The following is a 24,409-nucleotide window of genomic DNA, read 5'->3' as shown; positions in this document are numbered from 1 at the left end:
GATGGAGAGAGTGAAAGGACATGGAGCAGTCCTTGGAGGTGGGAAGAGTAGTTATGTTTGCACAGGCCATGTTGGGGTTGAAAGGCAAGGCTCGTCAGTACAAAGGAACTATAAATGCGGATCCTCCACCTCCTCTGTTTCACATAAGCAGTGAGGAAGGGAGGACCTAAAGTGCCATGGTCCTTGCAGTGGCACCCAGCAGTCTTCTGTCCAAGAGACAACTTTTGGATCTGGAGTCCCAAATGCTGGGCTCTAGCCTCAGAGTGGATCAGATGGAAAAAAGCAGGTGGATTGGAAAGCAAAATCTCTCCTTCTGACACAGTTATGTGGGAGGTAACACTTCTACTAGTTAGTGCCTGAGGCTACAAGTGAGAAGACATGCATTTCACTTGTCCCTGTTACCAAGGCACTTTTTAGGCAGAAGCACCCCACCTCTCTTTAAACCGAAATGTCCCTTCTGTAACACAGAGATCAGAAGCCTTTGAGCTTGGATCCATAAATAGAACATGTCAAAATATTACAACGTATCATTAACCTGAGCAACACTGTGAGATGAGACAAGCTAAGGACTGGCTTCTCCAGATGTCATTCCAAAGGCATGACAACAGCATGAAAACCTGTTTCCACCCAGTGGAAAATCAGAGGAATACAGCTGAGGCAGGTAACACTGTCTCTGATTACATCCCTTCCATGAGGCTTGTTGAGGTGTAGCTGGAAAATTTAACCCGAGAAGAGGTATCAAGCAGATTTAAGCTGAGAAAGATGTATGTGAGGGTGGGCTTGGAACCCTCTGTGTGTGCTGTTCGCTGGAGCAGGGCATGCAAATTTGACCAACGCAGGGATCTCCTAAAGAGGCGGAGGCTCTGTACAACAAACTTCAGCTCTAGAAGCAATCCCTGCAGCCACAGGTGAGCCACGGGTAGAAGAAAACAATGCCAGAGTGTATCCTCCAGCCCTTGAAATGACTCAGATAACAAGCATTCTCCCTGAAACTCTGTTCCCCGTCAGACAGCTGTTACTGCTGAGAGAAACGTGCTGGTGTTTAGCTGGTTATTTCCTTTAATTTCCTTTATAAATCTTGGGTCATTTATCACAGTTACTTCCTTGTTTACAATACTTAAATGTCTGTTTCCCCGGTATTTGCACCTTGAATTCCCGCTAATTACTGTGTTTTCCTTTAGCAGCTTTTGTCCCAGCTCTGTCGAGTTGCTTCAGTCAGCCTTAAACTTCCCTTAAAAGCCAAGCTCCCGGGTTGTTAATCATTCTCCTCTGCAGGGACTTATTATCGGATCTCCCTGAATTATTAACTTCCCTGGCTTGCATCTGCAGAATTCCTGCACGGATGTATCCTGTTTTCACGCACACACGGAAGCGCGTGACGGTGGGAGCGCTCACAGTTGGGTGGGATGCTGGGCTGTGCGGGCTGGCCGGGGAGGTGGGATCGGGCTGTAAATGACAGAGGCTGCACGGTGCGGGAGGGTCCGACCCCCCAACCCCGCGGTCACCCGGGGACCCGCGGGCGGGGACGGGGCGCCTTTAAAGCGCGGCGGGGACCGCCCCCTTAGTCCCGCCTCTCGCCTCTCCCCATTGGCTCGTGCCTCTATTTCTCCTGGCCCCTTTGACCTCTGATTGGCCTCTCCGGAGCGCTGCCGGGGACCGTCTCTCAATTGTCGCGTCGGGTTCGGCCGACGAGCCCTGTGTTGGCGGTCGCGTCCCCCCGCCCGGTCCTTGCGCGCCGCGCTCGGGCCGCTCTTGAGCGACGGTGCCCGGCTGAGGGGAGCGGCGGGGCCGGGATGGCGGGGCTCGGGTCCCGGCGCTGAGGGCGGCAGCGGCGCCGGCCGGGTACGAGCGGGGCCGGGGCCGGAGGAGCAGGGCCGGCGGGAGGGGGGTAACGGGGAGGGACAGGCACCGGGGCGCCTCATAGCGGGGCCGCGGCCCTCCCGGGGCCTCCCCGCGCAGCCCCACGGCGGGAGCCCGGCTGAGGGTGCGGTGTGGCTGCGGCTGTTCCCCGGCTCTGCTGCCGGGCGGGACGGAGTGGCCGCAACGCTGTTGCTTTTCCTTGCTGCCTATGCTCCCGCCTTCCAGGGGGAATCAAAACCGAAACAGCAAGAATTCTCGGAGACGCGTTTCTGAAATCCGCCCCCCCTGGGCCGGGGTTTTCTGCGCCAGGCTTTCGGCGTATTGTTGGTACTTCTGCTTTTGGTGTTTTGCTTTGGTCGGTTTTTAGTGTTGCAGTTCCTTTCGCTTTTAAGCTTAGCTCAGAACGAGACTTTAGAATGAAACTGGAAGAAAAAGAGGTGCTGGGCCACTGGGGGGAAAATCCCTCTCCTGTGAGTTCTGAGGATGAAATGCAAAATGCAGCTGTTGTGACAAAATGCAGCTGTCTGACCAAGAACGAGGGTTGAAGAGCTGTCTTAGAAAAGAAAGACACCCCCCCCCCCTTGTTCTTTTAATCTTTTTAAGGGGTTTTTGTTTTAGCATTTCACGTTGTTGAAGTAACAGTTGTGTTTAAGCAGGTCAGTGCCATTTTTATTGCACAGAGTGTTGTAAGCAATCGTCTGTACTTGCAGGACTTTCTGATACTGTTTGCAGAGAGGAAGAAGAGTTTCATGTTTTTGCTGGAGCTGAAACTCTGGCGGCGTGTAATTCACCTATTTGCGGGTGGGCTTTGGGAGCAGAGAGAACTGCCACTGTTGTAAGCTCTGAATTTCACTGACACTGTTATGGTGCCGTGAATCAAGGAGCAGAATCCATTGGTGAGATAACGTTTCCCTGAAGGTGCAGTGGATCCTTCCCCAGCGCTCTGTCACTGCAGCCCACGAGTCATGTGGGTGCTCTTGGTCTAAATGCAGCTTGTCCAGGGCTTGGACTGAGGAATCAGCCCTGGCCAAGTCAGCCTGACTTTGACTGGAGTGTAGAAAATAATTTTATTTTGTTTTCTGGTGTATAGATCTGCCTGCTGGATGAAAAGGGGAGACCACAATTGCGGCACTGGTTTCTTTGCCCCCATTGAAGGGCTGGGCTGGCTGGGGGGGACAGCCCTGTGGGGACAGGGTGTGGTGAGAGCTCTTGGATGTGCTCAGCTGACTGGATTTATTTAGGACTAGACAGAGCAAGGACAGTGTGCTGTAAGGACTGGTGTGGCTGGACATGATGAACCCTAGCTGGATCCTTACCATCCATTCCTGGTCCCATTGCTGTGGGATTTTTCCTGGTGATTTGGACCAGGAATGGGCCAGTTCTCCACACTTTTGCTGTAGGCCTTAGCTATTAGAAAAGCATGACCACTGTGCCGTCTGGCCGATGACCTTGCCTGGCCTGCCTTATCATGTTGGATGTTCTGTTGCTCTGCTTTGTGTACACTTCATCTGGGGAGGAAGAATACAAGTACCAGGCTTTAGTGAGCAGCCTGGCTGAGAGGTGAGCTTGATTCCTCTTTGCCCTTTGAAACCTCGTGACTGGACTTCTGTTACGTGTGGCCAACTCCTCTCCTTATCAGCAGCTTGCTGCTGGGGTGTGATAGTGGTGGCTTCTAGTGAAAATACTGGAGGCCGTTCTTTTCATAATAAGTTGTTCTAACGTAAACTTCTTGCAGCTTTATACCCTTTTCAGTGTGACAGCCAGATGGAGTTCTTTGTCCCTAAAAGAGATACTAGGAGGTTGTGATAGTTTACAGTTGATGATGTTATTCTGCCCATGGTCTGTGAGGTTTTTCTCTACCTCTTCACAGCTTTTTTAAAAACTGGGTAGAAATTTTCCTATGTTGGCAAATGTGACTATACTTGCCCTTGCTGCTACTGAGATATAGTGGTGTTTCAGAGGAAGAGAAAATCCTCCTTAACAGTGTCAATTCAGAGGACTGAGAAGTGGAGGGAAGAGAGGACACTTGTAGAAATAAGTCTGGAATGTGAAGCTTGTTTGCTGGAACATCTACTTGAACTAGGAGTTTTTGGCCCAGGATTTGCCAAAGGCAAAGCTGATCCTTCCAGGTCTGTGTGTTTATTTACAGTGATGTCTCTTGTGCAGCAGAGCACACCAGAGTCACGAAAGAAAATCCCAGCTCAGGGAGTCTCTGTCAACAAGGATGAATTGAAAGGAGGGTTTGTTAGCTGAGGGTGGTATGATCCCATTGCCTCTTAGGAAACCTGGGAAGAGTCTCAGCCCCTGAAGAAAAATAAGAGCCTGTGACTGACAGTCTTGAGCAATTTGTGGGGAAGGTGCTACTGAACTCCAGAAGCTCAGCAGATGACACGGGGCTCTGCTGATTCCTTCCAACTTGTGAGTCACCCAGAACCTCTAAGGAAAAACACCCTCTGAGCCCTGTCACGGGAGCTGTCAGTTTTCACCAAGCAACCCAGGGCTGAAGTCAAATGGAGAATGTTTTTGAGATAAGTCCTGGATTAGTTATAGCACAGACTGCTCAAGTGCTGTCCCTGGCAATGTGCATCTTTAAGATGTTGGCTGACAGAGATTTATCTTTTTTGAATCTGTGTTGTCTGTGATCGCTTGGGGATTGCCAGGAGAGGTGATTGGACCCTGTGTTTGTATTCAGCTGGTAGCTACTCAAGTACTTTCACAGTGAGGATTGCTGCTTTAGAGTGAGAAAAGGAGAGATTTGCTCCAGGTGGTACCTTAAATCAGGAGCAGGCTTAATAAGGTAAATCAGGCCAAAACTCTAGTATATACTAAATCATGATCCAAAGTGCTGTGTTCCACAGCCCACTTAAGCTTCCAAGGCAATTGTAGAACCAACAGAGGGATGAACTGCTGCTGGATTGGTTTCTGCCAATGCCACCAACAAAGCCATGAAGTCCAAGGAGTTTTATGGATGGCAGAGTGTCCCTTGAACTTCTGGAGGGACAGTTAATGTCACAGCAGTGCAGGGCTCTGGAATGGATAGAGGGTGGAAAAGTTGTGAATATTCTCTTGGGGAGGCCATACAAAAATGTTTTATCAGTGGAAGTTCTGTTGTGTCATCTTTTTGAGAGGCAGGAGAGGTGGAAGGTAGGGCAGGTAAAAAAACGGAGCGCTGTGACATCAGAATCTTCTGATCCTAACCACAGTGCTCTGTGCCTGAGGATCTGAGCTAAGGAAACCCGTTAGGTAGGGCTGCATCTGGGTCTGGGTTTGTAAACTGCTGGTGACAGTGCTGATCTAGGTCCGAGAAGGGCAGTGCAGTTGAGACTGGTGGATGTAAAGAAGCTGAAAGACTTTATGCTAACAGGGTTTTGGGTGCTGTCTTTTCCCAGCCTCACTGCTCTGCTCAAAACCAGAGTAGTTCTGGTGTCTTGCAGAGGGTTAGGAAAAAAACGCTGAATCTCGGCTTTTGCCAGTGTTGGATTTGAAAGATAAAGACTCTCCTTTAGGTAGAAGCATGTGAGGATGCTCTCAGACCGCAGGGTTGGTAACAGCAACTGGTTTTTGGTAGGGACCTTCATCTTTTCTTTGTAGTAGTTGAATTCAAATAATTGACTGTAACTTCTTGATCATGGGAGCTAGAACAATAATGAATGTCCTGGTAAAGCAGGGTTTCTGTCTCAGTCTGATGATGCCATGTATTGCTTCTTGATTTTTTTCTAGGAATCTGCCAAAGCTCGAAGAATCACAAAATTTAATCCAAACTATTATTACACCATTTTGAATGTGCTTGTTACTCTGATACAAGACAGTGGTTTTGTACTGTCCACCCTAATGGCTGTGTGCAGAGTAGGGGCAGGCGGCCTTTTTATTGTGTAATAGTCTTCCAGATGATGATAATTTGCTATACCAAGCAGGAAGCAGTTGTGCAGGGGCCTAATGTCAAGGATGTGTTTTTTTTTAGCTCTGACTCACAACTGATTTAATGTTGCTTTTTGTCTCTGCTGTGGTTGTCTTGCCTGTGTTTGACCCGGACCAGAGGGAAGACAGGATGTTCCAGTCCATGGTGTCTGTGATGAGATTCTCCATGTCTGACAACATCACACATTCGACTTCCCCGGTGACAACACTGGATAATGTGACAACTCTGTCCCCGATGACAACGCAGGCGATCAATGACACAAACATCACTGTGCCTCACAAGTGCCTGCTGTTGCTCTATGAGGACATTGGGAAGTCCAGGTGAGTTGGAGGAAATGGGAATACAGTCTGACCCTGGCCCAAAGGAAAGGGCTTTGTTTCTCAGAGTTCAGTTGAGAAGGGGCTAGGGCTGGTACCTTCCCTTCTAGAGGCTGAAGAACAGAAGAAAACCTGTTTTATTTACTTTTTGCAGAGTCCGCTACTGGGATCTTCTGCTCCTGGTTCCCAATGTGCTTTTCTTTATGTTTCTTCTCTGGAAGCTGCCCTCTGCCAGGGCCAAAATCCGGGTCACTTCCAGCCCGATCTTCACTACATTCTACATACTAGTGAGTACCATTCTGTGCCTTTGAATTGATGAGTGTTTTTTTTAATTACCACTCATGAACAATATCACAAACTAGTGTGGAGATCCTAAACTAGCTCTTGCAGGGATAAAATCTGTTTTTCTTGAAGGTCTACTACAAGAAGTAGACACAATTTTTTTTTTTTTTCTTTTCACTATTCAGCTTTTAATAGATTGTGGGACCATATCTGCTGGATTGGAAAGGATTTTGTTCTCCCATGGTGATTTAATTTTTTCTTTTCCTTTTTTCTTCCTTTGTTGCTTTGATGTCTTGGAATCCAGTGTCTTATGCTTATGTCATAAATGCAGCTGAGACCTCACCCCTCTTAACTTTTTGTGCCACCCCCAGCCAACTTGCTGGTGGGGTGGGTTGAAAGGCAGACTTCTGTGTAATTGCTGCTCAGCAGTAACAGAAACATCCCTGTGTTGTCAACCCAGTCTCCAGCACAAATCCAAAACACAGTCCCATACCAGATACTGGGAAGGCAATTCACTTTCTCCCAGCCAAAGCCAGCACACAGCCTTAAGAGGAAAATGCTTTCATTTGGTTTGATCTTCTGGAGCATGTTATTGGGAAATGAGGATGGAAGTGTGTTCTGTGAGGATTTCCTTTCAGTTGGCTGTTTGGCATGTCCTGAAGGAACGCTTTCCTGTGGAGTCAGTGATTAATGTGAAGTTAACAGATTAGGAAGAGTCTCTACCTGCTTAGCGGTAGTCTGAAAGATCAGCTGCAACCAGCTACCGCGTGGGTGCAGTAATCTTGAAATTCAGCACCCTTTAATATCTAAGGTTCATCTGCGAGACAGCGGCGGGCGTGGCAGATCAGGGCAAGCAGCAGCTCCTGCCAGCCAAGGAATCAGGCCGGAGTACTCGCGATGATGGCATGGCCACCACTGGACCGCAGGAATTTGTCGGAGTTGTTGCTGCTCTAGAACACCATTATATTTAGGGATCCTTCTTTTTTGTCAGTGTCTTGTCACAGTGTTTTCTACTGCAGGAGGGATTGTTGTTGTACTCTTCTTTCATGCCATTTCCATCCCCTCTTCCACTAAGGAGGAGATATCCAGCTGTAGGTGACTTATTGGTCATTTCCATTCTCTAAGCACCTTAAATCAGCTTGGACTCTTGGTTCTCTGATAGAGTTAGCTGTCTTATACCTACATTGTTAGGATCAGCCTGTGACTCAGAGAATTTTTTTCTGGAAAAATATGATTTTTTGGAGGGTAAGTCTGCACAGCAGAGGGTAGATGTATCCAGCTGAGCTCTTAATTGTGTTATATGGCTGTGACAGCACAGGGGTTGGTAAATGAGCCTTGCTGAGCTGTCATGCTTAAATGGTATATGAGGTGACTTGGGTATCTCTGTTGCACAGTGCAGCAGGGTAAGATGTTTTTAAGCTGTTGGCTGCAGGTGACCTTTCCTCTGCATTCCTGAGCATTGTCAGTGTGGAGCGAGAAAACTGCAGGTTTTAGTTTGGTCACAGATCTGATGTGTGGTAGCTGGTGTTGAGTGGCTTCTGTTATCTGATGCGATTGGTTTAGTCAGACATACCGACCATTTGATCTTATAATTTGGAGAGATATATTTTCCGTCTTCTTTTTTTCTCCTTCTCTGCCCCAGTGGAATGAAGGGAGGGAAGACTGCTTGTAAAGATATGGTTGTAAGGACTGGGTGAGAACAATCCAGAGCTTACTCTGACAGTTGAGGCAGTTTGTTCCTTCCTAAATTCTAAGTCAGCACTCCTATATCTAATGGGTCTGAGGAATCTTTTTCGTGAAATTAACTCTAGTTTCTCTTAGTACACGTTATCAGGTTTGAAAGCTGACCTGGAAATGGTATTCCAGAAGGGTTTCTGGCCACTACTGCATGTGTGCCTTTTGACACGAGCTAATTTTTTTAATCTTTTTTTGCAGGTATTTGTGGTGGCTTTAGTTGGTATCGCCCGTGCTGTTGTCTCCATGACTGTGAGTGCCTCTGATGCTGCCACAGTTGCTGACAAGGTAGGTGCAACACTGACTTTAGGGGCTCTGCTTTGTGCAGTTCTAATCATAGCAATGTGCTATGGCTTCCCTCTTACGTGCATACAAGAAGAATGTGGTTTTTTGCATTATTTGTAGTTATGTGTACTGTGGAATCCTGTTCTAATAGCTGCACCTAAATCATCACAACATCCAGGGCTGTAAAACAATGGATTTCCTAAAATAGGTGCACAAACAGTGGCAGCCAGAGTTTCCTGTTGCAAGGCTGAAATGATTCTGCTTTGCAAGAGGTAAACATTCAGATACATTTAGTGAATACGCAAGACCTGGCCTTTTGTTACTCTTGCATTATTCAAGTGACTCTTTGAAAATGTTTAAATTTTTTGTATTGAATGCAAATAAAACCAAATTCCCTTTTGAGACTGACACCTGAACGTCCTTACAGGCACTAAGCACAGGGTGAACCCTTAGCAAACAGGAAATAGCTTTGTATGTGCTGTTTGTAGTCATTTGACTTGCAGGAAAATAGTACTTAAACCATAAAGCTCTGCAGTTCTTGAGCTGTTAGAGAAAGAGGAGCCCTGCACAGGATACGGGTCTTCTGGCTTTAATCTCTGGGGTCAGTGTGACTCTCTTGCTTTTCCCTTTAATGTTACCTGCCAAAGCATTGTGATGTGCTGCTTGTGGTGAGTGGCTGGATGTTCGTAGCATTTTTATTCACCTCCATTGAACAGATGTAGGTCCAGGAGCTGAATAATGAAGAAGAGGTGGGAAGGTGCTTTTCTTCAGCTCTGGTGCTGCTGATAAGTGCACCTTACTGGGAAGTCACATAGCAAGACGGATACTCCGTCAGTTTCTCCTGTAAACATTTGTTCTGTCCTGTCCATTGTGTGTTCTCTCATATATATACACACTCAGTGTATTTGCTGAGATTAGAAATGTCTCATCAAATGCCTCAAGATATTATGTATCTTCTAGAGAGAGTACTGTTCAGCATTCAGAGGAAAAGGATTAACAAGCCAGAATCTGTGTTCCTGTTCTAGGATTGGCACTGATTTTTTGCAGGACTCCCTGCAAAGTTGCCTCACCTGCTGTTTTATTAGTCTTGTTTCACCAAATAAAACATGAGACTGCAAATGACAAGGTAGAAAAGGGAGGGATAGGATTGAATATGCTTTAGATTTAAGAACTAGTAGCTCTTTAAGAGGAGGAATACAGAGTTCATCCAGGCATATTTGCTACTTTAAGAACTTCATTAACTTCTGAGGTCGTCACGTGTGCTCCTTGGGAGCACAGCAGAAAGAACACATCTGAGACAAGTGACAGAGCTCAAATGGGGCAAACTGTGGCCGCTTCCTCTCTCTATTGACATGTTCTTTGCTTGCTCCCACACAAGCGTTCTGTTTCACAGGCATGAACAGGGCTTGCAACAAGCAGGTAATCAGTATCCCTACGAAGCATGAGGAGGGCTTGTGGAAGTGTGACCTGCTCCATTCAGAGGCTGCCATCCCCTGGAGTTTTGCTGTATTAACTTCAAAATGGTTCCTGGCTCCATCTAATCATGTTTATCTGGTTTCTGTTATCCCTCAGATCCTGTGGGAGATCACAAGGTTCTTCCTTCTGGCAATTGAGCTGAGTGTGGTGATTCTGGGCCTTGCCTTTGGTATGTGTCAGGAGGTTTTCAAGTGCTTTGGATGTCGTCTATTTCCTTTCTTTCCACAGAGGCTGCATCTATAAGCTCATGGAGATACTGATCCTATAAAGTGAAGAAACTCTAGAATAAACACAAAGGATAGAGTGGGGAGTTTTAGTTAGAAGCAGCTGAGAACCTGATTATATTTACAGATCTATGGCTTGTGTGATTGAAAGATTTATATGTGCTTTGTTTGTCCTGCATGCATATGGTGAGGGAGTGCAGAGCTTCGGTAAATAAGTCTTATGCCAAGATCAACAGTCTGATTTTTATTTCAATGCCAGTTTATTTAAGATGGTTCCTTTGGGATCCCATCTATCCCCTCTATCCTTGGTTGGTTTGATTCCATCCTGGCTTCATTCAAATGCTTTAACTGTACCTGCAATCTGTAATTCTACTTCTTTCAGTTGTGCAACTAAAAGTACCTCTTCCTGTGGGTCAGAGGTAGAGGAAAGGGGTTGGAAGGTGGGTTACTGCCAGTGGGACACTCGAACAGTAACTTTTTCATCTTTTGAGGAACTTCTGGAGATTACCTGCTCCAGCATATTCCAGTACAGATTTCTCTATCCCAGACTCCCATCAACACTTTTTCCTGAGAGAAAGCTTTACAATATCTCAGTGTATATGATTCTGGAGTCATTCCTGATTTTTTTTTCCTAACCCCAGCAGAAGGACTTGGTCCTTTTCTCTGTATTAGTGTGGACAGGAGGAAAGCAAGTTAAAATCTTTTGGTTTATAAGTATCATTTAGTCTGTAAAAGGCTCAACTCTCCTAACAGGGTTAAGTGAGCTTTAACCTTCCCTTGAAGGCCTCTGCAAATACAAGTGTTTTCCTGTATTGGTTCTGAAAAACTGATTTTAATCAGTGCTGGGGTTACATCCTGAGTCACTTCTGTACTCCTTAATTACAGGTCACCTGGAGAGCAAGTCAAGTGTGAAACGTGTACTGGCAATCACTACTGTGCTGTCTCTGGCATATTCTGTCACCCAGGTGAGTATGTTGGAGCAGAAGGATTAGTCTTTGCAAAAGAGGGGACTTTGCTTGAAGAGTAAGCGGTTAAATCTGTGACTCCTATCTGGAAGTGGCAGCTTTGCTCTCTGGATGAGGTTTTGGAGGAAGATGGAATGCTTGTGGCAATATATAAGCAGATGGTATCTGCTTGTCCTCTTCATTGCATGGATAGCTCAGCCAAGGTGAAGAAATAAGGTGAGGTTTACGTGGATTGCCTTGTTTAGTGAACCTTGGAACAGGAGTGAGGTTTTCCACATCTGAGCCTCAAGTTCTGAATCTGCCCTCAAGGGCCGTGAAAACTACATGGAGGAACCTGAGGTGTGCTTGCCAGGTAAGGGCATTGCAGTAGCCTCTTGTCTGCTGACTCTTTGAGAGCTAAGAGCTCTTGCTTCTTTCAAACTAGCAGCTGGCTTGCTAGCTCAGTTTATTAGCCAAGTCTTCATGTCTCTGAACAATGCAATCTGTGTCTGGGTGTATTCTCCTCCCTTTGTCAGTGGTCAGCCTTGTGTCTCTGTGCTCGAGGCAGCACCAGAATAACACACAGATCTTTGTTCTGTGACAAGGCTCTGGCCTGCATAGGCAGTGAACTGATCATTACCACATGATAAAGCTGGAGGAGCCTCATTAAATATCAAGTGTTTGAGCTATATCTGGGTTCAGTAGTGCTTGCAAGCACTTTTCAATTTGAGTGGTAGCTTTTGTTCATGCCATTTTCAAAAATTTAGGTGAGTGAGACAGTGTCCTTTCCCAAGTTGTCTATCTTCTGGATGATTCAACAGAAAGGTCTACTCTAGAGATAGAAATAGAGCTCTCAGTCTGTTTCAAACAGAAAACTGCTTGCAGTCCCTGTCCACTCAGTCTCTCTTCTGGAATGTCATTGATACCAATTTCCTTCAGATGCAGATTCCTGGCATTTTTTCCCCCTAACTTCTTGTCTTCAGTTTCTTCCTCTTCTTTGTGAGCTTAACTTGGTCTAAGCTGGGCAGTTGTTGCCTCTTAAGGGCAGGCCAGCTGTTGTCTGAACTTCTTTAAACACAGTGTCCCTTGTGCAGACATGCATTTCAGTGAAGATACTGTAACAATCATTTGGTGCCACTTCTCTCCTAGGGCACCCTGGAAATCCTGTACCCTGATGCCCACCTCTCAGCAGAGGACTTCAACATCTATGGCCATGGAGGGAGACACTTTTGGCTTGCCAGCTCCTGTTTCTTCTTTCTGGTACTGGGAATGTGTTATGCACTGTGACAGCTGCTTTGTATTTCCTAAATGGAGCAAGGAGGGTGATTTGTGTACAGTAATGCCCTACTCTCCCTCCTGCCTCATACAGTGCAGCATTGATGCTTCTCATGTGACAGGAAAGCTGAGGCAATAAAGGTGCAGTGATAGTGGTATAAACTGGGGCAGCTAAATTACAGCTTAGATGTTCTTCCCTCCCTTGTTTCAGCAGTTTTGTGCTGATGGGGGTGAGTTGTGGGGCCTTCACGTGTGCATGGGGTTAAATATCAGGGGGTTTGTGCCTCTGCCCCAAGACATCTAGGGAGTGCATGATACCATACACCATCCCTGCAAAGATTGCTGAGTTCAGTTGCCAAACAGCCTTGGAACCGTTAGTTCTTTGTCTCAACAGGTCTATTCCTTGGTGGTGATTCTTCCAAAAACTCCCCTGAAGGACCGGATTTCTTTGCCCTGTAAGTAACTGTAGTGTTTTCCATCGTATATAGATGGAGACAGCTCCAGGATAAAGGATAGGTGGGAGTAAGAGGTTCCTGTATGTGTTTGTGCTGCAGATGCATTCCATTGTCTTAGGGTATAGATAATGTAGCAAAGGACTGATAATTTATCCCTGGAAAAAATAGTATGTTGTGCCTTTTGGAGAGCAGAGTAAGAGCAATTACACTGCTACTTCAGTAGCTAAACAATTAGATTAAGAAAACAAGACCTACTGCTCAGTTAATGACACAGGTGTAATGTAAATATATAATCTGAGACACCTAAGAAAGGACTTCTTAATAACAACTTCCTTTGAAATGTGTGTATGATGTTAAAGTGTGCATGCTGGTCATCCCCTGGGAAGGAAAGCCTAAATGGGAGCTACTCAATAATCTTCATATGGGCTTTTACTTTATTCTGATGCTGCTTTTTTTTTGTTGTTGTTGTTGTTGCAGAGTATCTGCATCTCTTGAATAGAGCTGTTAGTAAGGTGTTTGCATTGAGCTCTTCTAACTAGTCTTATGTGGGTACCCTGAGGGAGGGGATATGATTGTCACAGGCACAGGTCCTGGGCCTGATCTACTTACTGTCCACCATGCCCTGCTGTTCCTGTTTGGATCTCCTGAGCAATTTTATTAGTGTTGTCTGTTGGAAGGGCACAGTTTCTGGTTCAGTGGGGGGTTTGTTTGTTTTTCTTGCATTCAGTTATGTGACTGACACTGGTTCCAGATGCTTGCCAAGTAAATCTTTGCACGTGTTGCCATAACCATATGTTGTCAAAACCCATCTTATGGGTGTATACATGTGCAGGAGGGTATGGTTTGGTCCATTATACCACCATCAATCCTGCCAGCACAGGACAGGGAAATACAGTCTTAATTCTTCACGAGTTCTTTAAGAAACAAGATAGTGAGATGCTTGTATTGGGTTTGGTCCACTAGTATGGTGTTGGAGGTTGAGCTTCATCTGTGTCCATGTCTTTCCCACAGCCCGGAAGAGTTTTTATATTTATGCTGCCATCCTGGCACTGCTGAACCTGGTGCAGGGCCTGGGCAGTGCCCTTCTCTGTGTGGATATCATAGAAGGACTGTGGTATGTATGCTGGGGGAGGAGGTCTGCAGCCCTGTATCTTGTGTTGCTTTTGAGTGTCCTTCAACACTGCCTCTCCCAAGAAAACAAACCTGTGCTGTGTTCCTAAGAAGGAGTAAATCTGTTGGTTCTGTTTTGTGCCAAAACACCTTAAGTGGTCAGGAAACTCACAGTGGAGAGGTTGTGGAGCTGCATGTGCTGCAGTGGTCTTGAGGTGGTGAGTGAGAGTAATAGCTTTATATCCATTGATGTCTGGTCATCGGCTCACATGTAATAGGTAATAAGGGAGGAAATAGTCTGTTTGTTAGAAATACAGACACACCCTTATTCATACCTGGGGTCTTGTTCTGCAGGGATCAGTATCATGTCTGCAAGTCAAAATTGGGAGCACTGAGACTGTCTTGGTCACACCTTGGGTTTTGTCATGCTTCCCTCTGAGTGTTTAGGAGCAGTGACAGATTTCGATGACAATGTCTGGTACTTTGCATCAGTTTAAATTTGTTTAGCACAAGACCTTTCTTGTTCTCTGGACGCTTTGGAGGGAAATTGGATCATTCTAGGGGGATGTGGCTGGTGTTAACCAGCTGTATTATGCTTGACTGCTAAATCCCTTCATGTTCCCTTTTGCTGTTGACAGCTGTGTTGATGCCACCACGTTCCTTTACTTCAGCTTTTTTGCACCTCTCATCTATGTGGCATTCCTGAAAGGCTTCTTCGGGTAAGTAGCCAGGAATAGGAGCTTAGAGGGTATATATGGTCATTTAATTGTTTTGCACACAAGTTTTCTCCCATCTGTACAATGAAGACAGCATCTAGAATGCCAGTTAGAGAAGCAGTTTTAGTTTCTGCCCTTGAAGATTTCTGAGGACCACTTCTTCAGCCTTGGCATCCCCTGTAGTACAGAGTTTTTCTGCTCAAGTTGGTAGCTCAGTGGTTAGTGACAGATTAAGTCCTGGAAGGTTGAATGGTCTTGCGGTTGGGTTTTGGGATAGCTTTGTAGAGCGGATCTGGGGGTTCGGTGACTCTTCGGCTGCAGGGTCTCTGTGATGGGCCCGAGAGTCTCCAGTGAAAAGCCCTGCGAAGGGCGATTCCTGGGCCGGGGTTGCCGCCTTGTGGCCACTCATGGGAAATGCACCTTGGTGGGAAAACCCGAGTGGTTTAGCGCAGGCTTTTGTTGTCCATAAGCACGAAACAGCAGGCTTTAAAAATAACTAAGAATGTAAAGTACTTTTAAAATCTAAAAATGTATCTCTACTTCGTTTTGAAATTAGGAGGGAACACTGTCTGGAGTTAGAGGTGGAAACTGCTGATCCAAAAGTGTTTGTATTTTGGTTTTCCTGATGTGCACAGATGGAACTTGAGGTAGACTCTTCTTCTGACTCCTTTGGTGTCAGTAGCCAGGCTGCTGTCAAGTCCAGTAGTGTTTGGATGCTGTTGCCCTCAGTAATTCAAAACTCGCAAGGATGAGGACACTTTTCCCACAGTAGTCAGGATTCTGCCATTTTTACTTCTCTTAGGTCTTCATCCAAAGCTTTGTTTAGCAGTACTCTGTGGCAGTTACTCTGCCATAAATTTCTAGACTGAAAGCTCATGTGCAGAGAGTGCTTAGGGTCTGAATGCACAATTTCTTAATGCTGCTGAGTTTCAGTTAAGGATAGGTGTCTGTGATACCACATTGCTTAAACATGCATTTTAAATCTTTAATCGCTCCAGGTCTGAACCGAAGATCCTCTTCTCCTACAAATGTCAGGTGGATGAACCAGAGGATGTGGATGTGCACCTACCCCACCCTTATGCTGTTGCCAAGAAGGAAGGAATGGATTCTGGGTTCTACTCGAGCACTCAGATTGACACCACAGCCTACCTGGATGACGTGGCCTCCATGCCATACCACGTGGGCAGCATCAACAGCATAGACAGTGACCGCTGGAAAGCCATCAATGCCTGAGGCAGGGCACCTGCTTCACATGATTGTCTCATTCCTTTCCTTCCAAACTCCCTGATACCACAGGATGTCCAGTGGAAATCTGTCCTTGGCTATCTGCCATGGCTTTCTTCTTTTCCTTAGGATTTCCAAAACCTATTGTGGAACTAAGTTGGCAGCCCAAACCCTTTTGGAAAGAAGATTTTCTCTTGCTACCTGAGAACAGTTTTGTTCATAATCCTATAAACACTGAACTTCCCTGATCCTCTGTGTTCCAGATGTGAATATGATCCAGAAGACAGCCCTGGCTGGCACCTCTTCCTTTTCAGTGACTGAAAGCACTTGTCTGCCAATAAGGGGAATGTTGTTTAGGAATGAGGGTGTTGATTTGACTGCTGTATTGTACATATATAGAAAGAGTTTGGTGGTTGAAACCAAAGATGGTCTTCCTGGGCTTTTTCAAGCAGCATGGCTGCCTGTGTCCTGCCGTAATGCAACACCATAGGTGGTGATAGCAGCATCTGAAGAGAGAAGCTGGTCACTGGGGCTCATCCCTGGTTGCAGCTAACACTGGTGAAAATCGTGAATTGGAATTGCTAGCGGTTAAAAGCGGTATTCTGAGTGTGTGGGGAAAAAGAGAGGTATTAAGAGGAATGAACTGTTCCCTGTGCTTGGGAAGCATTTGGGGCAGGCTGGTAGCTCACAGCATGGGTGTGAAGTGACTGAACAGTAGGGAGACAGAAGGACAGACAGTGCTGCTGTCTAGCTGAGCTGAAGAAGCTGTGAAACAGTCTGTGGAGGCTGTAGTGCTGTGCATTTGAGCTCACAGGAAAACCTAAGCAACAACACTGAGTCAGAGCTGAGTTTCAAGAATAAAACCTGTGAAGTAAGTGCATTTTCCATTTGTGCCCTGCTTCATGGCTCTGGCTAGGGCTTGGAGAGTGCTGGAAGGAGGAAGCTGACTCTGCAGATGAAGGCTCCAGAGATGTTCAGGTGCTTGAGGCAGAGCAGAAGCCCATGATGAGTCCGAGCTGTCAGTATTTAGTGACTGGAAGCTCTCAAACCCCTTAGGTGTGCTAGAATTGAGCTGGCTGGTGTGCTATGGTAGGAGACAAGTGCGAGATGGATGTGTTTCTCTGGGAGTGACCTCTGATGTTGCAGTTGAGATCCCCAGATTTTTGCTGGTCTGAGAAAGTTTTATGGCTCAATATGTTGAAAATACTTATGTGCATGTGGAGAGTGGTTAATTTAAAGACTATTTTGAACTTCTTATTAACCTCTTCCATGCTGGAAAAGGGACTATCATCTGAGCTGCCTGGCATGCAGTTTTAAGACATGGTGTGTTCCAATCCAGGGACTGTTCATCTGAAAGCTTCATCAGTCTGCTTTCTGGGACATACTGTGCTCTCCAAGGATGAAGATGTGTATTCCTCTAGCTTTGGGGGTGCTTTCCTACTTGAGTCCTCTAGGTAGGTGGAGATCTGCTATAAGCAATAGCAACTTTTCTCTAGAGGTGGTAGAAAGAGGGAATTTGAAATGCTGGGGACTGTGTGAATCTCATGCCCCAACTTACTGCTGTTCCTGAAGAATACTGAGGTAAGAGCTGCTGGGAAATTGTCATGCAAGTCTTAGTTTGAATCATGAGCAGGTAGAGGAAAGCATTTGCTACCAGGTGTTCCCACCATAGGGAAAGAAAACATGGGTAAGAACAAGAAGTTCATATTGGTTGCTAAAACTATGCAGGCCCTTTGCTTATTTTGTTAACGAGCAATGCAGCCTCTCTGCCTGTGGACTTTGCCCTGCAGGCCTCTAAGTAGCACTAGCACCTTAAAAACAAACAATGCTTCCCCCCCACCCCCTCTTTTTTGCTTTATTTTACTTTTGAGGGGAAAAAAAGCTTCCATTTGTCTGTGTGTGAGAGTGGAGTTGTCTCCTGTAGGTCACAGCCTTTCACGTTTCCCTTCCATGCAATGACTCTGTAAGGGCTGGACAAACAACTGGCCAAGTCCAGCCTTGCCATGTTAGAGAAGTGTTCCAAGCTCCTCTGTCACTGCTGTCAGTCGGCCTGAGCCACGCTGGACTGCTTGCTCTGAAAGGGATGGATGATGTGGTACCTGAATTGTCCTGCTGCTGCTCCTACTGCTGCTTTACAACACTGATCTCAAGCTGCTGTTCCTTAGAAAGGGAGGGGAAACTTGTGAAGCTTCCCTGGAGTTCGTGGGCCTTGGACAGAGCTAAGAGATGCGAAGGTCTCACAGAAGTTGGGAAACAAAGGAGCAATGGCTTTTTCATCCCAAGGAGTTTTTGCTGACTTTCAACATCTTGTCTGAGAGGACTTATCTGTCCTCCTTGGTGATGTGAAGAGCAGGTTATGAATTTGTCTTTTACCAGCTGAATTCAGTGCTGAAGGATCACCTGTGCTGGTGGTGTACGCATCCATCCTGTCCTTTGCTGGCAGGACTTCAGTATTTCTGGAGTGTCCCATGTTCTGCTGCTGAGGAGTTTCTGCACTAGGTCATGGACTGACCTTCCCCCTGTTGTATATTTATGTATATATAATGCTTTGGGCCATTTTCAAAGTTCTTGAGCAGAAGTGTGTTATGTGTGTGGGGGGGGTGGTAAAAAGAGAGAAAATATAGAATAAATGTATATTTTTGTTTGTAAAATAAAATTAAGTTTGGCATAATTGGTCATACATACTTCATTTCTGAAATGAGACATACTATGGAGGAAAAATAAGTTGCAGATTTGAAAAAAAACCTGAACAAATATTGCAGATAATAATGGAATAACATGATGTCCTTTTGTCAGAGATGGATTTTTCCTTCTTGGAAGGCTATTACTAGGCCAACTGATGACTGTGCAGAGAGTGGTCTCCAGATTTAAGTAACTGTCAGTGAAACCTTTGACTTCTCAGTAGTAGATCTTGCTGTTCCTGGGTGTGTCTAACACTGGGGCCTTCGCTATGGGATATTTTTCTATTGCTTGGGTAAAGGCTTATGTGGAAGTTGGAAATGACTCTTGCGTATTTCTTATTCTGGGCTTTGAAATAAACCCTATGTGTCAGGACATTTTCTGACTGCTGGGAGAATGTGATTCTGTGGTTTCATGACAGCTGAGTAACAGCTCAGTGTGCTGGCAGGGGTCAGTATCCCTCAGGTTCTCTTTGATGGCCAGGTGATCTTCATCTTTGCCTTGGGATTGGGTCATGCCCTTGTGCAATAAGACCTTTTGGAGCTCCTTCCCAGGCTCCTTGGAGAAAGCTGTGGGAGAGTTGCCTTAGGAGGTGCTACTGCTGGAGTTAACTTGGATGGGATCCTCTGCTCCTGTGCAGGTGGAAAGGTGTTTGTTACAGTAGAGCTCCTCCACCATTATCACAGCTGCCACATCAGTGTCCCACAGCTCACGTGCCCTGCTGGGCATACTTGGGCTCTTGGGGATTGCTGGAAAGCACGGCTGGAGGTGTGATGTGCAGTTTTGTTTGCCTTTGCCTACTCTCCCTCCTGGATCTTTGCAGATGATGCCTGCCACCTGGCTGGAGTTACACCTGGAAAGGGCCTAAGGAAGGGTGACAGGATGACAAGTCATGGAAAGACTTCTGGAGGAGTAATTACATGGTTTAAAAACTCACCAGCCTGGAAGAGCTGTGTTGCAGGTCTGTGAAACCCTGAGAGGACAGAGGAGGTGAATAAGGAATGACTGCTTTTCCAGTACAAAAGCTGTGTGCCATCAAGTGGAGCGAGCAGGTGGCAGACAAGAAATGAACAGGAGGCAGGTGAGTGTGTTCTGGGAGGGAGCTTTGGCCAGACCTTTGCTCTGGACTGGCTGTGTGTGGTGTTTCTGTGCTGCAAACAGTTGACACAATGCCCTTGAATTGAGAACTCAAGCAATGGGCTGAGTCCCCAGCACAAGGTATTGCACAAATAACAAAAACTGCTTCCAGGAACATATTCTAGATGCCTGGATATCTTGAGGGGCAGAGAGTCCCAACTACTCCGTAAACACTGGCCGGAGTGCTGTGCTGAGGCAAAGCTGTGGTTGCCACATCAACTGCAGTGAAGAATAAACATTAAACAGTTAAAACTGCTGCCATGCACTACTGGTGAGTAGATAAGTAGTGTGCTGAGTAGATAGGTAGTGTGTTGATACCAAGGCTTTGTTGACTGGTCTGTATTTCTGGGAACGCAGAAAGTTTGTCTGGAAAAGGTGCTCCAAAGCTGTTATTTCTTATTCCAGCTGCTCGTGTTTTACACTATCTCCTCATTCCTCTGGTTTAGGCTGGGGATTGGCTGTGCCTGGCCACAGGAACTATCAGCAATTGCCTGACCTTTGCAGGACCCACACATGTGCCTGTCACAGCAGGTAACAGCACAGCCAGTAGGTCTTGCTGGAACAGGGGGGCTGAAGGGAGCAGAGGCGAATCCTGCCCCCAGAGCAACCTCTGTAAAACTGACAAGAGGTTCTAGACTGTAATTTTGGTTTTTCACTAGAGAAATGGGAGTAAGATGTGGTGGTGGTGGTGGTGGTGAGCTCCCTCGAGGGCTTTGGAGAGAAACGGTGTGTGGAGGTGGATGAGGGATTCCCGGTGTGGTGAGAGGGGATATCCCCCAACACAACCTGGGGAGGATGCTTTGTCCCAGTGCTGCCGAGGGAGAATTACCTTGGACATCCACGGGGGCTCATCAGCCCTTAACGCTCCCTGATGGATGACATCTGCGTCGTTCATTAGTCTTGGAGTTAGGAGATAACCCAGGAAAGCACGAAGCTTATCTTTCCCGTGGCTACACGTGGTCTGGTTCCCATCCTCCCATAATTTGGACCCAGTAAAGAAACCCCGCGAGTTGGCCGTGTGGCAGTGGAAGTTTTACGGGGCGGCTTGATGCCGTGTTCACTCCAAGGGCGGTGCACAGGGCGGGCGCACCGGGATGGGAGCTGAGATCCCCGCGATCCCGGGAGCGCGCTGGTTCCCAGCGCTCCTTCCTGCGCCGGGCGAGCCGCCCGCCCCCGGCACGGACTACAGCTCCCAGCGTGCACCGCGCGCGGCCGCCAGCACCACGCCGCGCCATTGGGCGCCCTGCGGCCGCCGCCAATGGGGCGCGGGGATGTTGGCAGGCGGCGCCGGGGCAGAGGCGCTCCTGGCAGCCGGTGCGGCGGGGAGAGCAGACCCCGGGCGGGATGGGCGGCAGCGAGAGCAGCCACGGCGGCAGGAGGGTCACCTTCGGGCTGGACGAGCGGGACCAAGTCCGGGTGCTGCAGGGCATCAGGGTGAGGCGACCCGGGCCGGGTGATGGAGGGCAGGGAGCTGGGATGGGGAGGGGTCTGGCCGCGGGGTCGGGGAGGAGGTGCAGGGCTGGGAGGGGCCAGTGGGAGAAACTGGCAAGGAGGAGGGGAGGAAAACCTGGAGGGCTGGATGAGCAGGGGTTGGAGAGGTGATGGATGGGCCGACTGCAGAGTGGTGGGAAAGAGGGCTGGGGGCCTGGCCATGGCTGTTGTTGAGCGGAGACACCCCCGCCCTTCACCTCCCCTTCCCAACTCTGCTCTCAGCCGTCTGTCCCTCCTCGCAGCTGAATGACCCCGTTTTGTCCCTGCCTCGTGCTTTGTAAGCAGTTTGGTGCTAAAGATGCTGCCCGGCTCTGAGGGCATCCGAGAGGATACAGCTCTGCCCTTGTGATGGTACCGAGAGTCTTGGCAAAGCTCCGCTGGCTGAACAGGCAGGGAGATGGGAGACTGTGGGAATGGCGAGGTGTTTCTAGGAGGTACAGTGGAAAGCTGCCGCTTGAACTTTGATCGGAAATTGACATGCATGTGTTGTAGAAACAGACCCGGGAGAGGGGTGGTGATTTCATCAAGGAATGTTTTCTTTCCCCATTAAGAAATGGTTGGTTTTTTGGTTGGTTGTGTGGTTTTTTCTTAATACTACCATAATTTTCACTACTGTTGTTTCTTGATGCTTTTTTGTGTTTTTTCCCCTAAGGTCTGCCTGAAATGAGCTTGCAGAGTGTGTTTTGCTACTCATTTTTTATCCCATTTTGACTAATTACTTGACTAAAGTTAGCTAAGAGAGTGCCTATCCCCTTGTTTAAGTGTTTGATGGGGGTAAAGTTGTCTTTGCCTGATTTTTTTTTTTAATAGGATATAGTCATAGATTTAAAATCAGGCATTGAGCATGATAACAGTGTAGAATAAAGATGCTAAAAATACTGTTGAGGTGGATGGCAGTAGCATAGCTGAAAATACGTCTTCTACTGTGACCAGCCTAGTGGGGGAAGCAGCCACATTTAATTTTGTTCTAGAGCCAGAACCTTTGCACTTGGGAGGAGGAAGGGGTCAATCATAACAGCGCTGTGGGAAGCCCTTTGAATTGCCAGAAAACTTCCAAGTGAACTTTTCTTTCTTTTTCATGGGTTTGAACCCAAATCAGTGAGTGAGAATGAAGTTGAGACTGCAAAAATGTTTTCAGCCTTATGTGAGTGGGAGGGCTGTGCAGCTGTTCTCTACCATACGGTTTGCAGTTCTTCTGCCATACTGAGCTGGGTTAGCAAGCATGGGGGAAGAGGAAGAAAGATGGATAGAGGGGCTTAAAACCCGTTTAGTTCCTTTCCTTCCATTTCTGGTAAATTTGTCCCTGTGCACACGGTTGACCTGTTTAGCAGTTCTTTCCACCTTCAGTAGTAGTTGTGGAAGATTGTCATTGTCTAGTGAAGTTTTTAGGGTCAGGCAGTAGTTTGGAGGTTTTATCACTTACTGATAGGGTATGTTCTTTAAAAATGCAATACTTTTGTAGTAGCCTGGAAACTACCAAATAGGGAGCATTCACAGTGAAATGTACACCAACAGCTGACCTGGTTAACGTCTTACCCACCTATACATGTTTCAGCTCACTGAAGATGTAGTGAACCGAATGAAAGAATCTTCTCAAAGTAAAAGGGACAGCCAGAGATCTCCCCGTGCATCCAATGGCACAGCTCCATCTTCACTGGCTGCAGAAGGGAAACCCAAATCTACAGGTATTGTTGGCTCAGTGGGCTGTTTGGACACACCTCTCAGTAGTGCTGCCACTGTACTATCTCATTATGAGAGGAGCTCTTTGATTAGCCTGTATCACTTTGTAAACTCTTCTAGGATTTCAGATGAACATGCAATAAGCAATTTATCTTTCATTCCTGGTGAGCTACCTTGTCTTCTTTGTATGCACTGCATGCACCAGGAGTGTGTTGTGGTTGGTTGGGGAAATGCTGCTTTTTTTTTTTTCTTGGGAAAGAAGCTCATAGGGAAGGGTAGTCTGTATAAATACAGCTTGCTAAGTGTATGATGAGAACTTGATTTCTGAATTTGTGTTTCTTTACAGGTCAGAAAACTATTTGATTTCTGTTGGTTCTCAAATATGCTTTGTTGATACATATTAACAGGGTGGATTTGTTTAAGGCATCCAGAGTAACATGAAGTTAGAGAACCCAGCCTTTGCTTTTAGGGATTTGTTTGCCGTTAGCCTACATCTTTCCTGAATGTAGATTAGCCTTATGGATGGCCTGAACTCCATCAGATAATTTCATCTCCACTTGTGGGATCCCTTGTAATTACAAGGAAAACAGGAGGTCAAGGGGAAGACTTAATGGAACTAGAGGAAGGAAATGGAAAGTAGGACTAAAACCATGCTTGTGTTTCAGTATATATCAGGGTTTGAGGAGTTACCACCCTCACCTAAAAGTTTCTGTAGCACACCTTGTTCAGTGTACCTGATTGATGATGCTGTTGGTGTCACTGTTTCATAAATTCAAACTCTTACCCATCAAACTTAATTTTTCCTGATGGACAATATGAAATTCTCCTAAAATAATTTATGATGTGATGAAGGATTGTTTTGTACTGTAGTTGTCACAGGTTTCTGGTCTTCTTTCTAGGAATCCATCCACCAATGTCAAGTGACTCTGCTGCAGAGCAGGAACTGTACAGGAGGTGAGGTGAAGTTCTTGGAAAAGACAATGGTTTAGCTCCTTTTGGAATGTGTATGTGTATACATGTGTGCTTTATTCGGTCTGAGCACGATGAGCGTACGTTTGACAGCAGCTGAACACAAGCCAGTGGGTGCCCAGGTGGCCAAGAAGGACAGTGGCATCCTGGCTTGTACCAGAAATAGTGTGACCAGCAGGACCAGGGCAGTGATTGTACCCCTGTACTCGGCACTGGTGAGGCCACACCTTAAACTGTGGATTCAGTTTTGAGCCCCGCATGACAAGACACACATTGAGGTGCTGAAGTATGTCCAGAGAAGGGCAACAGAGCTGGAGAAGGGGCTGGAGCACAAATCTGATGAGGACAAGCTGAGGGAGCTGTGGGGGCTCAGCCTGGAGAAAAGGAGGGTCGGGGGTACCTTATTGCTCTCTACATCGATCTGAAAGGAGATTGTAGCCAGGTGGGGTTCATTCTCTTCTCCCAGATAAAAAATGACAGGATGAGAGGAAATGTCCATTGTTGTATGTCCCTTGATCTTTTCCAAAGCAGCATGTATTTGTATAGCTAGTTACTTCCTATTCTCACTGTTTTCAGGTCATAATCAAGTACTTAATAGATCTAAATATAACTGAAGTTCTCTACTGTTGGTG

General features: G+C 46.7%; 2 protein-coding genes across 6 annotated transcripts in view; both read left to right on the top strand.

Annotated features, from left to right (window-relative positions):
- Positions 1-1,354: 1,354 nt before the first annotated feature.
- On the top strand, positions 1,355-18,877 carry TPRA1 (transmembrane protein adipocyte associated 1). 3 transcript variants are annotated; one of them, XM_050312998.1, is made up of 11 exons: positions 1,355-1,396; positions 5,897-6,099; positions 6,251-6,383; positions 8,314-8,400; positions 9,970-10,042; positions 10,983-11,062; positions 12,191-12,301; positions 12,711-12,771; positions 13,783-13,885; positions 14,520-14,600; positions 15,596-18,877. In XM_050312998.1, exons 2-11 carry the CDS (start codon positions 5,909-5,911, stop codon positions 15,828-15,830), a joined length of 1,155 nt encoding a protein of 384 aa, XP_050168955.1. In that variant the 5' UTR covers positions 1,355-1,396; positions 5,897-5,908; the 3' UTR covers positions 15,831-18,877. The 3 variants fall into 3 exon arrangements, with proteins under 3 accessions (XP_050168955.1, XP_050168957.1, XP_050168958.1); XM_050313000.1 differs by lacking the exon at positions 1,355-1,396 and adding an exon at positions 1,683-1,842; XM_050313001.1 differs by lacking the exon at positions 1,355-1,396 and adding an exon at positions 2,039-2,187.
- A 2,040-nt stretch (positions 18,878-20,917) lies between these two features.
- Positions 20,918-24,409, top strand: part of CHCHD6 (coiled-coil-helix-coiled-coil-helix domain containing 6) — a 109,261-nt gene continuing 105,769 nt past the window's right edge. Inside the window, exons 1-3 of one of the 3 annotated variants that reach the window (XM_050313027.1) lie at positions 20,918-21,071; positions 22,684-22,813; positions 23,708-23,762. In XM_050313027.1, the coding sequence (XP_050168984.1) occupies positions 20,982-21,071; positions 22,684-22,813; positions 23,708-23,762 (275 nt within the window). In that variant the 5' untranslated portion in view covers positions 20,918-20,981. The remainder of the gene's footprint in view (positions 21,072-22,683; positions 22,814-23,707; positions 23,763-24,409) is intronic. The other 2 variants (XM_050313026.1, XM_050313028.1) reach the window with 2 other exon arrangements.

Source organism: Myiozetetes cayanensis, unplaced genomic scaffold (genome assembly GCF_022539395.1).
Source record: "Myiozetetes cayanensis isolate MyiCay16 unplaced genomic scaffold, myiCay2020 scf18, whole genome shotgun sequence".
Lineage (NCBI taxonomy): Eukaryota > Metazoa > Chordata > Aves > Passeriformes > Tyrannidae > Myiozetetes > Myiozetetes cayanensis.
Note: the sequence above shows the minus strand (reverse complement) of the source record. Positions and strands in the feature narration are given on the sequence as shown.

Excerpts from the sequence above, each read along its gene's own strand:
- TPRA1 (XM_050312998.1), top strand. The coding sequence starts at position 5,909 with ATGTTCCAGTCCATGGTGTCTGTGATGAGATTCTCCATGTCTGACAAC. Across the intron at positions 11,063-12,190 it reads TGGCATATTCTGTCACCCAG|GGCACCCTGGAAATCCTGTA; the intron begins GTGAGTATGTTG and ends CTTCTCTCCTAG. Across the intron at positions 12,772-13,782 it reads GGACCGGATTTCTTTGCCCT|CCCGGAAGAGTTTTTATATT; the intron begins GTAAGTAACTGT and ends TCTTTCCCACAG.